The sequence below is a fragment of the Apostichopus japonicus genome, chromosome 20 (genome assembly GCF_037975245.1).
Source record: "Apostichopus japonicus isolate 1M-3 chromosome 20, ASM3797524v1, whole genome shotgun sequence".
Taxonomy (NCBI): domain Eukaryota; kingdom Metazoa; phylum Echinodermata; class Holothuroidea; order Aspidochirotida; family Stichopodidae; genus Apostichopus; species Apostichopus japonicus.
The window spans coordinates 23,213,819-23,227,755 of record NC_092580.1 but is presented as its reverse complement, the minus strand read 5'-3'; the positions used below and the strand labels follow the sequence as shown (position 1 = coordinate 23,227,755).

At 36.6% G+C, this 13,937-nt stretch overlaps 1 protein-coding gene across 11 annotated transcripts; it reads left to right on the top strand.

Moving 5' to 3' along the window:
* Window positions 1-1,353: 1,353 nt before the first annotated feature.
* LOC139961089 (sialate:O-sulfotransferase 1-like) lies at window positions 1,354-13,283 on the top strand. Of its 11 annotated transcripts, none has more exons than XR_011790722.1 (8): window positions 1,523-1,747; window positions 3,497-3,927; window positions 5,584-5,668; window positions 6,681-6,914; window positions 7,662-7,826; window positions 11,295-11,495; window positions 12,117-12,957; window positions 13,030-13,283. XR_011790722.1 is itself a non-coding variant. In XM_071959970.1 (7 exons), exons 4-7 carry the CDS (start codon window positions 6,686-6,688, stop codon window positions 12,470-12,472), a joined length of 951 nt encoding a protein of 316 aa, XP_071816071.1. In that variant the 5' UTR covers window positions 1,354-1,487; window positions 3,871-3,927; window positions 5,584-5,668; window positions 6,681-6,685; the 3' UTR covers window positions 12,473-13,283. The 11 variants fall into 11 exon arrangements, 9 of the variants coding, with proteins under 9 accessions (XP_071816071.1, XP_071816073.1, XP_071816075.1 ...); XR_011790723.1 differs by having other exon boundaries at window positions 13,006-13,283; XM_071959970.1 differs by lacking the exon at window positions 1,523-1,747 and adding an exon at window positions 1,354-1,487 and having other exon boundaries at window positions 3,871-3,927; window positions 12,117-13,283.
* Window positions 13,284-13,937: the final 654 nt, after the last annotated feature.

Below are 13,937 nucleotides of genomic sequence, written 5' to 3'. Positions count from 1 at the left end.
ATTTTCCAATTTACAGTTGCCTATATTTACCGTTTGCTATTTCAACAAGTACATTTAGGGACAGAAAAAGTCCAAATATTTGCTCAATCATGATGCTGATTGAAAGTCATTTGAATTCAATAGAGGTAAGAGTCTGGAAACCTTGTATGCTTTCATCTTATCAATATCTGTAATAGAGTGGCTTTTCTGCAGGGTGTCAGGATTTGACCTTTCATCTTTTAATTGGCTGAGAGGCGGGTTTAACACCAATGATCTGCTGGCTTTCTGTTTGCTTTTAGGTTCTGCTTCGTAAATACGGAAGATTATAAGTGCCATCAACATAAGAAAACTGCCCCAATAAGTCAACATTTTCAGTTAATTGTTTAGATAACAAGATAATATCTTATCAAAATCAGAAAAATGTTGGATTGCTCAGTTGCTTTATCCTTTAACTGAGCAATTGGCCATTTTTTCTGCAAAATGTTTATTTGACAACTTATCAGATCTCGTCAATTCAACATATTTCTGCAAAATGTTCAATTGTTCACTTCATTCCAACTGAGTAATTGAAACTATTTTCTGCAAAATGTTGAATTGACCACTTACCGACAATTGTCTGCAAAATGTTGAATTGACAACTTATCATATCTCGTCAATTCAACATTTTTCTGCAAAATATTAAATTGTTCCCTTCATTCCAAGTGAGCAATTTTCAGTAAAAATGTTTAATTGACAACTAATCATATGTCGTCAATTCAACATTTTTCTGCAAAATGTTTCATTGTTCACTTCATTCCATCTGGTCAATTCAACATTTTTCTGCAAAATGTTTAAGAGTCGTGTATGCGCGGTACATGATTCATGCGTATAGTATAAGTACGGTAAAATATATATGGAAAGCAACATGGTGGAAGCAGGCGAGAACGATACCGTACAAATTCTTCTGACCTGCAGAGGTCATTCACGTTTAGCCACCGCCAAAATGGGGCAACGAGGAGGAGAAGAAATAAAGGCCTTCAGGTATGAAATTTATGTATAAAATATATAAATATAAAAGAAAATTGTTCAAAGTTGCTTAGTAAAAGCAACTGAGCAATCCAACATTTATCTGCATGATTTTCGATAAGATATTATCTTGTTATCTAAACAATTTACTGAAAAATGTCAACTTATGGGGCAAAGTTTTTCTTATGTTGATGGCACTTTTAAGCTACCGTATGTACATGATACGATGAAAACAATATATGAATACAATAGTAAACTACAATATATAGCGCATATTTACTTTCAACTTTAAAATGTGTCATACATTATTAACAGCAATGCAACTTATGCAAGAGCTTCATTTGTCTGCCAATTTGTGGTGAGTATGTTGAGAAGCCTGTTTCGTGATAGTTCTTTGGTGCGAAAATCAAAATCGTCTTCAGAGGAGCAAATACGTCGAATGCACAACGCTTGACTATGTGGAATGTTCTCTGGTATACAGTGACGTGGATGGCAACTGCTTGGTAAGAGGTAGTTGTGCTTGTTCGCAGGTTTATTGAACAAGTCTGTTTTGAGTGAGCCATTTTGTAGGTGTCACAGTGGTGTCCAGAAAGTGATCGTCATTTCTAGAAAAAAATCTACAGCAAATTTGATTGTGTGATGAAACGAGTTTATGTCATCAATGAATATTGTTTTTCTGAATATTGAATCGGTTTGGAATTGAACAAAATTATACTGTAAAATCCTTACCAATGGAAAACATGGCCCGATGCCCTGCAGAACGGTGAGTGCTACACTATAAGAGCTGATTATAGCTCCTGATCTTTTCTGGCTCTCACTTAAGTCTTGGACAAATTTAACTCACTTGCTCTACAATAGTCAGATAGTTATTTGTGGAATTTTGAGCAAAGTATTTGGCAAGGATGAACACAAAGCCTTCTGGCTTTTACATTTTTTAAATTTTTCTTTGTTATGCTTTGATCTTATGTTTGATAGGGCTCTAACTTTACCTGATGGGTGTAAAGTTTATTATGCCATTGTCCAAAAAACAACAAAAAAACAAAACAAAAGTTTGAAGAACGACAGAAACCCCATTTTTCGGTGCATGTGCTTTTCAATCATGCATCAGTCAAAAACAAATTTTCACCTGGGTAATCCCTCCAACAAAATTAATGTTTTATAACATCAGCTATATTATCAAGCAACATCGAAAAAGTTTTGAGCCCCCCAAATTAACAAGCGAACTTTGCAACAGCTTTTCAGTGAACAAACCATACGAATCATATATATATATATATATATATATATATATATATATATATATATATATATATATATATATAAATATAAATATATATATACATATATATATATACATATATATAAATACATATATATAAATACATAAATATATATATATATATATATATATATATATATATATTTATAAAATGAACACCTGTGACACGATTGCACACCTCAACATATTTTCATTATACTCAAATTGCGTCTATTTTAACACTGTTTAGCTGAACAAGAGTATATATATAAAAAAAATACGAAAAATCAATGTGCAAAGCGGAACAACATATTCAGCCGGCGTAAATACAATGCAGTCATCATACTAGACATATACAGTTTGAGCTTGTTTTTTAACTTTCTGGAGTGAAGGGGTTGAATACTCACTACAATGTGGTAAGTTTTCTTACCCCTAGATCAAATACTTTCACAAGCCTCCATATAATAGTCTACTCAATCTATACTTTCTCCTCGTTCTGAAAACAAAGCTTGACTAACATAACGTATAGATCTAATTGGTTTAAAAGGACAAAACACATTTATACACCAGAAAGGCTGTCTTTCAAAGGATCCATTCAAAGGATCCAGGAGAAATTCACATGTACAGCTGCAATTGTGTTTGAAGTACGCCTACATATATATATATATATATATATATATATATATCATGCAGAGACTTACATAATTTGTTAAGGTGTTGCTTTATAAATAATTGTCCAGTCCATGTTGTTTGTTACAATAATTGTTTTTGTATAGTTTTGTTTTTGTTGTAACGGTGGCGCAACCACATATACTTTGGGAAGCTTTATCACCCCTCCTTCCCACAGAAAAAATAAATTCGGAGGGTGGGGGGGGTGATACTCCACACGGGTAGACAGAATATTATAAGAAAGTCGTTGTGTATACAGTACCTAAACGTGTAACATGTACGCATATTATGTGCAGTATACAATGTTCTTCAACGTTGTTTCCGAAAAGTTGCAAAATAGAGCACCATTTATATCAAAAGCTTTTGACCAAACTCCCCCTCCCTTTTTTTTTTTGCCCTCAAAATCCGTCAAAATTGTATGTATTATATATATTTCATTTTCAGAAGAAGAAAAAAATGGTTGAAATTTCGAGACAAAACTTCACAATTCTGAGGTAAAGTGTCAATATCTCGAGATATCTTCACATCGAAGTCTCGACCAAAAAAAATTGTTAGAATTAATTTTTTTGTTAAAAATTTCGACAGGGTGCAATTAACGCAGTTTTATTACTCACGGCATGGGTTCCAGTAACTTTAGTTTCAGAACGAGTTGTTCGTGGAGTTGTGCCTAAATCAACATCGATATTGATTTCGTTGCCGCTGAAACTAAGCTGCCACTCTCACACTGTCTGACCATGGACTGACCAGTGAGTTGTTATGACGATGGATGGAAGGCTTTATGTCCATTGTTAAGATGCATTGTTATGGGAATCCACCTTTATCCAGTATATAGTCGAGTGGTCGAAAGTAAAACACCTATGCATGTATATACAGGACCTGCATAGGGCAGCTGTATAGATCACCACGCCACTGTGTAACTGTGGACTAAAACTTACAGTGTTATCGATGTATCTACACAGAAAGAAGACCACACTGGAAGTGTAATAAACAGGCAAAATACTTATCACGTTAACCATGTAAGTAAATAACAACGATTAAACAATCATTTTCTCATCTCTGTCTTATATTGAAACGTTACTAAAGTGCCGTATAAAGATATGTTACTATAAGATCTATTTCTGCACATTTTTGCTGCAATTCATCGTTTTACTTTACAAGATATAAATTGAAATGATGATATTCTGTATATGTTACGAGCGTCATTTAACCGGCATTTTGTTGCAAAATGTTGACATGGTGACATTCTGATGCTATCGTAACCCGATTCGTCATTTTGTATACGTCGTAAACTGTTAAACTGATGACATAATGATAGTAATAATTATAATACAGTTGTTATAAAGCGCAACACACAACAAGTCTCCATGCGCTGTACCGCACACAACAAACATGCACAGTACACAAAAAAATAATACACTGTAGAGGCCGTGTGGCAAGCCGTTTTACTTTTTATTCAATATTTAATGATATCTTTTATTTGATGATATCATGAAATCAATTGTTGATATCAAGAATTCGAATTGTTGATATCATTAAATCAATTAATGATATCATTAATTCAGTTCATTTCTTGATATCAATAATTCATTTAATGATATCATTAAATGAATTAGTGATATCAAGAAATGATTTAAGGATATCTTTTAAATGTATTTGTGACATGTACATATCACTAATTCGAATTATTGATATGTACATATCACTAATTCGAATTAGTGATATCATCAAATATGACGTCATATTTACTGATGTCACTAATTCGCTTTAGTGATATGTACATATCACTAATTCGATTTAATGATATCAACAAATATGACGTACATATCAAGAATTCGGCCATATTTAATGATATCATTAAATATGGCCGAATTCGTGATATATATATCATTAAATAATTTTTGATATCATTAAATAATTGTTGATATCAATAAATACTGAATAAAAGATACAATGGCTTGCCATAAGGCCGGTTGGGAGAGAGAGAGACAGAGAGTCAATTAGTAGACATGACACAACCAGAATCAGAGCTGAACTGTATTTTCTCTCTCACACTGCACTACATACAGCAGTGTAGTACACCAGCTGCATAGCATACCATACAAACATTAACATAACAAAAAAGGGTCAGTGCACATAACAATAACACCAATAAGATGGCATTCATAGCATATAGTATATAAGTCTTACACTACATACCATACCCTAAAACACTACAACCGTGAAAATATATGAGTCTTGGGGACAGTTTTCAAGTTATTAACACATTTAACATGCTCTGGGAGACTATGCCAAAGAAAACCCGAAGCATATTGAAAGGAACCGCGTTGGCAGTATGATTTTGTGGATACCGGGTGTGATACCAGTAACGACTTTGTACTAGACTTTCGACGGCGCGCTGGACTGTAAGTTATGCACAAGACAAGTCAAATAACAAGAAGCGATGCCATGAATACAAGATGATGTATATGTACATATATCATTCGATCATAGGCGATCGATTTATCGATTTTCTGCAAATTGTTAAATAGATGGCACTTGATAAATATTCATCCTGTTGTCATTTTGCAGTGAACAGTTAAATTCTTTACTTACCGGATTCAATGAATTCATCATACGTTTGCAAATTCTGAGCAATTAAATAATTTTGCTTAAAATTGCTGCTATCTTTGCAGAACTTGATTTGAACATTCTGACGGCACCTAAAACGTTTCCATCCTTTCTCTCTTGTTGCTGTATACAACTTATCCGATTTCCACGGTCAGTATACATATTGTAAATATTCAAAACTATTGGAATGTATAGGAAAATATATCAGTTTATTACAGTTAGGTCCAACCGCTATTACACTTAGCGACTATATAACATTTAGGATAATTATGACACTCTTGCATTGTACAGAAAGTATACATAATTATATTCGTGACAAGCTGATATCGAGGTGCATATAAGCTAATATTTGTGTTCTATATAAATATATAAACCGCGGTGGCGACGGAAGACTGACTGTCAGTTAGGAACATATATCAAAGATATTTTTTATATGATTCAGACCACTAGTGGGCGCCAGGGTTACTACCAACCGTAGCTAGCCTGCCCAAATAACTGGTGGCGATCCTATGGCAAGCCGTTTTAACATTTACCTCTCTATTCTACTAAAGTAGAACTAATTGCACTTAAGTAGAATACAATTAAGTTTAAGTGAAATTAATTGCACTTAAGTAGAATTGTATTTTACTTAAGTTTAATTGTATTCCACTGTAGTGAAATTACCATTTTCTTTTAAGATTAAGTTAAATTCAATTTCACTTAAGCTTAATTGTATGCTACTTAAGTAAAATACAATTCTACTTTAGTAAAATTTAATTTAGCTCAAGTAAAAGTGTCATAATTTTTCACTTAAGTAAGTGGAATATAAGTGGAATATAATTAAGCTTAAGTAAAATGCAATTCTACTTAAGTGCAATTCATTTCACTTAAGCTTAATTGTATTATACGTAAGTGGAATTAATTCTACTTCAGTAGAATAGAGAGGTAAATGTTAAAACGACTTGCCATACGATCCCTGTGTAGCCATTTCTTTGCTGGTGGCGCCAGCTAGCCAGAATCCACAGCACCTTGCCCCCCGTGTGATCAGGGATCAAGCATGTACCTTTCAGCCGGTTGTACATTGCCCTAAGCTTGGTATATGGACTATGGTTCTCTGATAGCTAAAGAGGGTTGCTTTATACAATATCATTAATGTGATTCACCTTTCCTATTATATTTTCAGATATAATGGCTAACAAAATAACCCTGAGGCCTACGTCACCTCTGGTTTCTAGCCTGCTACTATTTGGAATTTTTCTTTCAATTCTTATAATCTACAACATCTCCTCCGTGAAGAAGGAAAACCCGTCACGATCCCCCTTCCGTGCTATCCGAAATGGATTGCAAGACATTTTAAACGCCGATCCTGAGGACGGGAAAAAAGAGGGCGCTACGGAAAGCAAAATCCAACAGCAGGGTGAGGTTTCTTTCAATTGATCCTCAAATGATACCTGATGTGTTCACGGATGACGACAGTAGGGGTTGGGGGTGGGGGTATATATAATAAGGATGTATCTTAATTCTCCACAATACTTCTGTAAGACAGCTCAACAATCTCCCCTTTCCCTACCTCTCTTTACCCAATCTCGGCACTAAACACATATTGTTCGTAGTTAACGTATGAGGCTTTTGAAAAAGATCATCGAATTTTTTTTTTGAAAGTATTGTGCAGGTACTATCGCTTGATGTCAACATTGGGGGGGGGGGGGGTGAGGGGGACGGAGAGGGGGCGTCAGCGTCAATTGTATGTCCCCGGACTTCCAGACAAAGATATGGTAACCTAAGGCTATATGCTAAGTAATTCTGATCTACCTACCTATAAGTGTGCCTAATATGTTAAGTATTTGTTATACATGGTACAGGCCTGCTGTGTTTGTGATTGCGTTTGCGAGCATGTATTGTCAGGTACAGTATCTTCTTGAGATGCAATACAATTGGACGCGGAACGAGGAGTTGAATTGGGGTGGCGCGTTGTTTTCTAATTGGTTTTTGAAATCAATGTGTCTACTCTTTATACTTGAGCTTCCCTTTACCTTTGTATGTATAATCTCGTCCATTTTCATCTGAGTTGAATAAACCGTCTCCAAACAGTCCATGATTGAAGAATTACACATACAGAGGATGAACTGACTAGTAACATCCGTTTATTATTCGTTCCTTGCAGATCACTGTATCTTAAACAGAAAGTTCATGCCCAAGGGGAGCATGCCATTAATACTACTACTCAGTTTTCCTGGTTCTGGTAACACCTGGGTCAGGTATTTACTCGAGAGATCGTCAGGCATTTACACCGGAAGTGTCTTCAATGACGTAGGCACGGGTAACGATGGTAAGTTTTAAAAATCTCTTCTTAATTCACTGTTATTTGTTTTTACATTTTGGGACACATTCTTTGGGCCTGAATTTCTGTGGCCCAATATTTTTGGGACCCAATTGAGCCCACATTTTCTTGGGGGCAATTATTGGAGGCATATATATTTTTGAGCCACTTTGTTTTGGGCCAAACCTTTTTTGGACCATTTCGGTGCACAATTTGATCGGGCCCAAGTTTTTTGGGCAGGGGCCAAAGTTTTAAAATTGCAATAACTCCACAACCTTTACTTAGATTGTATCCAAAATTTGGAATACAGTTGTTTATTAATAGCTGGTACAGGTGGGCATAAATATTATGATATTGGGTGATGACATACAACACTGTAATATTCTAGTAAGCATGGAAATATAGTGCCCGTTGTGCTCTAGTTGATTTCGGAGGCAAGAGGAAAAAATATACCGGAAAACAATTCATTTATGTAGTGTATATAACCATTGCTCATAAACGAATTTTTCTCTCAATTGTTTTTGAAATGGAGAACCGGGACACCAAATTATAAGAACTATATATGTTGACGCCAAGTTTTCATATGAAGAAATGTTCAAAGACCCCCCCCCCCCCCAAAAAAAAAAAAAGAAGAAAGAAAAAAAGAAGGAGAAGTCGATTTATAATTGTTTTGACTGGAATAAGCAAACCAGGGATTTATTCCATTGTGAACTGCATTCGATGAATCCCCACACCAGGTTAAAAGTACGGTTATAGTGTTTTAAAAAAATTCATCGCTACATTGCCGGCACTTTTTGCCTTCATCCTTAAACAAACAATTATTTCCATAGTTAACCTATTGTATTTCATATTTTCATGTCATAACGAGGGAATATGACATATAGTCAGTGTAAAGCTTCCATAGTATACGGGTGCATTGTTCAATATCTTCGGCGTTAAAATGCAATAGCACAACCGAAGGTTATGTGGTATATAGAGTAAGGTTTTCATACCTATTCTGATTTCAAGCTATTTACTTTCCAAGTACGGTATGATGCATGCATGTCTCGAATACTCCATTTAGGCCATTTGCAAGGGTTGAAATAAGGATTTGTGGACCAGGAGCCACTTTCTAAAAAAGTGGCTCCTGGTTCGCGGCAATTTCAGTAGGACCAGGAGCTATTTTCTCACTACCAGGAGCTAAAAAGGAGAAACAAAATTCAAGTACGGCATGTACGTACGTATCAGTACAGGCAGTGTTCGATTTTTCCGGTATCGCATCGCAAAATGCGATCCAAAACGACAAACTTGCGAGACGTTTCCAAATCAGCATCGCACATTGTGCCGATTTGTGCGATACAAATTCCTAGTCAGATTTGGGAGCAAACACTCAAACCTTCACTTACGAACTGTCGATCACAATGTAGAAGTTATAATTTATTGAGTTTATACTCAATGTACAACTAATTCACTTGACCGTATAGCGAAAAAAAACCTGAAAAAATAATATCCTACCATAGTTAAGTGTAAAGCAAATAGCCTAAACACCTCGGCGGTTACGGATCTCACGTAACTAAAAGGTTCCCTGGCAACGTGCCCAAAAAATGTTAACAAACAGGTGTTACACAGGGGATGAGCTCACAGTTGTTTGGGAAGGTACCTGGGCAAATTCGCAGCACATGTACCGTGGTACAGTAGTTGGGTATAGGGTTAAAAACTGCAGTTGTAAAATGTACGCATAGTGCACGCTATTCATTGTTAGGCAGTCTAGAAACGGGGCTTTGCTGAACGTTGTTTGTTTCATAATATCGGAAGTTTTGTAAGTTGCACTTTTTAAAGATTGAAAGACAGATTAAATCTCTTTTCATAATATAGCTACTTTAACTTGTCATTTTAAAATTTTCATCAGTTTCGTGACAATTTAAATAAAAAAAGTTGTCAGTATTTTGCATCCTCAACTGCAAATTTTTTCATCGCCAGACATCGCAAAAAATGACAAGAATTTTCGGGGGCTTTCGCCCCCAGGATCCCCACGAGGGGTTCTACCCCATGACCCCACCATAGCCCTAAGACGGGCCCCTGGTCACCACGCCTTTATGCTAGCACGTTACGCATGCTAGGCAGGCGAACACCGGCGGGAAATCGGCAGTGTGTTCGCGGGAAATTGAACAAGGTTTTCCAACACTGCTGAACTGTGCAGTTACTGTATGCATCATGTTCAAGGTTTTCACGGAGGCCTTTGAGGAAATGAATGGTTAGTACAGTGTATATATGCTGCACTAATGCTGTGTGTAGGCCAAGGTTCACGAAGGTCATTGGTTATATTCGCGCGCCGTAAACGTGTTTTTAGATGTTACGGAGAGTCAGGTTTCCATGGATATTAATCGAAAATGAAAAAAAGAAATGGATCCTCTTGGGCAGATTAACAAATCATTGCAAGTATAAATAAGTACAGGTAGCTCTGCTGTTAAAAAGAAAAGTTCAATATCGGTTTGCTGTTATCGGCAATTAGGCAAAATTTTACCGATACCGATATGCTGCCGATATTGCAAATATCGGCCGATACCGATATTGAAAACGATTATCGTAGCAACACTAGTATAAATAATAATAATACACAAACATTTTCTAGTTAATACATTGATCGCCAACATTTGGTCCGTTTTGTGGTAATTTCAAAACTGCTATTCAATTTTGGGGAACTGCTATGCAACAAAAATATTGTATAGCAATTGTCGAAATTTGTTGCTATGCAATTTTTTGGCCATAAGTCGAACACTGAGTACAGGTGTTGTGCGATATATAAACCATGTGCACCAGTGCTATTGTGCATGCACTCATATCGATCAGTGATTTATCAAATCGCTAGCAGTGAGGCTGATATTTACAGGAGTATGCGGGCGCTTATTTGCCGACAAAGTAGCGCCCGTGCGTATTGTATTTTCATGTCCAGGGGCGCTATTTTAGTGCTTGCGGGCGCGAATAGCGCCTGGGTGCCCGCTTATTTCAACCCTTGGCCATTTAGCTTCTCACGGTTCAGGGTTTAGGCCCTACATCGGTTCTTGCTTGTCCTATGATTTGATCAAGTTATAATGATTAATTATGCATAAAATGACACATAAACAAACAGAACACCAATGGGTGGCATCCAACTGACTCACTGGCATTTCTTCTGGACAAGTTTGGGAAATGCACCAAATATACAGGATATACGGAGACATGAAAGTTTAATGGGTTTTTTTTTTTATACCGAGACTTTGGCTGTGGCTGTGCATGTGCTCAACTCAATTAGTCCAATCACTTTCATCGAACAGCCTTTTTGGCATTTAAGTAGTCATTTAAGTAAAGAAACGGTGTAGAAATAAAACACGTGACATCTCCTACACAGATGGATGGTTTGTATCAGTCTACAGCATATATAAATTGTATGCTTAGTTATCCTTTTAAACAATATTGCGATCGGTAACATTCTTTTTTTTTCATTCTTCAAACCCTCAGATAACGCCATCTTTCGAGCGAGTGAAGTTTGTTCAAAGACGACACTAGTTGTTAAAGCCCACTCGCTCAATGTGAAAAAATGTCATATCGACGGAGCAATCATCCTTGTAAGGAATCCTTATAGTGCCATTTTAGCGGAATTCAATAGACAGAGCAGTGATAAGACTAGCAACGCACCTATATCAGCTTTTCAAAGCAAAGGTAACTTGAAAACGCTTTTGTTTATTTTTACAGTACCTTTCACTGCCTGAGCCCGCCCTCCCCTCCCCCCCCCCCCCCTACACACACAATGGTACAACCCTTAATCAGACGGAATCAGAAGTTGGAGAAAATAGAGGGCGTCTGACATTAATTGCTTGGCTGGATTCATTGTATAGCCCCTTTTAAATATGTTCATTTTGCAGATTGTTACAATTTGTCATCAGCCTGGATCACCGTTTAGTTTCATTTTAACTTTTGTTCGTTATTATTTGTCGCACAATAATCCAAATAAGTCTTTTCATAAAGTAGGAATTACGAATTAGCCCCAATTAAATGCGTGGTCTTGGATTATTCACCGAACTTGACCGAAGCAATGTGTGAGCCCATCAATAATAAGACATTATCTGTATATGTGAACGATGCATGGATTCGTCCCTTTACCACATCAATAATCATTGTACAAAGGGATCAAGTCTACCTTGGACAATATCTTGTTTTTTTATGGGCAAGTCTATATATTTTCTTCAAAACTGGTTAACGTTAAGAAAGAAGGTAAAGCTGTCTTCATCTTACAAAAGATTAAACCGAGCTTCTTTTTTTGTTCCATTTTCTTTCTCTCAGCATGGAAAAAATTTGCAATAGAGGCATCGTCGAATTGGTCGCGTAAAATAGGAACACAGCTTGAGAAGATTCCCAATCGAATGATACTGTACTACGAAAACTTAGTTCAAGATACGAACCTAGAAGTTCACCGGATGTTAGAATTTTTGAAAGTGACTCCTGACGAAAACAGAATACGGTGTTTATTTGAAAACGTAACCGGAAGCTTTAAAAGAAAACACAGAAAACGTGACTTTAATCCTTACTCATCAGAGATGAATGATACTATCGACAGTGAGATATTAAAGTTAAGAAAGATCATGAAAGAATATGGCTATATTTTACCACCGTACGAATCTTATATGACTTTAAAGTAGCCGTTTACGGTTACAGATGTATGGTTGCACGTACATTTCTAATTTACATATTCATTTAAATATGCACAATCTGAGCGACAAACCAATGTGACCAAAGCGTATTTCATGGTATGGCAGTATGTTGTCTGCGGCGACATCACTGGTTTTTCGAAACTATAACTGCGGAATTGTTGCTTGTAAATAATGTGGGTACAGGGGCGATGTCCTAACCGTGTCACGACTTGTTGTGGTTATGATTGCATGTATGCTGGACAGAGACAAATATAAGCATATAACCCTTACAGATATGTCCACTTTGGACGACTTTACGGTTCTCTAATAAGACAATATGATTACTTGTTCTTAATTGTTTTCAGAGCTACCGTAGATAATTGGTATGGTGACCGTGGGTTAATGGCGTTTGATGATCGTAGGTAAATGGCGTTTGATGACCGTAGGTAAATGGCGTTTGGTGACCGTAGGTAAATGGCGTTTGGTGACCGTAGGTAATTGATGTTTGGTGACCGTAGGTAATTGGCGTTTGTTGACCGTAGGTAAATGGCGTTTGGTGACCGTAGGTAAATGGCGTTTGGTGACCGTAGGTACATGGCGTTTGGTGACCGTAGGTAAATGGCGTTTGGTGACCGTAGGTACATGGCGTTTGGTGACCGTATGTAAATGGCGTTTGGTGACCGTAGGTAAATGGCGTTTGGTGACCGTAGGTAAATGGCGTTTGGTGACCGTAGGTAATTGGCGTTTGGTGACCGTAGGTAAATGGCGTTTGGTGACCGTAGGTAAATGGCGTTTGGTGACCGTAGGTAAATGGCGTTTGTTCACATAGACCCTACGCTCACATCATTTTCACTTCGTCATTGTAGATAAAATTGTGTCTATATGGAACATGTTTTCCTATTATTCCACGTTAATTTGTACCACTTAGGACGTTTGCTAACAAACCCACCTATTTCCGATATGCTGTATTGTATCGATTAAGAAACAAATTCTTGCCCTGTGAATTTCCTTCACATTTATGTTGCCGTAAAGTTCCTACGTTGATTCCTTGCCAGAGGCAGAAGGAATCAATGCGATGGTAATAGCGTATGTGGGTGTGTGTGTGTATGTATGTGACACTTGCTTGTAAACACGGTTACTCAAAAATGCTTTGGCAGCAGGTTGTAAAAATATTCTACAGTGTATAAACAATATCATGTAACAAATTTCATCCATAACTGGTTGGTAGCAGAGCTGATTGGCTAACTCAAAATTGGTAAAAAAAATGATATTGTATTCATACATCTATAAATATGTGTCTATATTTCACATAGGAAAACTGTCCTTTCTCGATATTGAAACTTTTTGGACTAAAAATTCTATTTTACCGTCAAATCCTTACCAGTGAATTAAATGGTTGATGCCTACAAGTGAGTGCTACAAATAAGACCTGGAAATATCTGATCTTTTCTGGTTCTCACTTAATGCTTGGAAC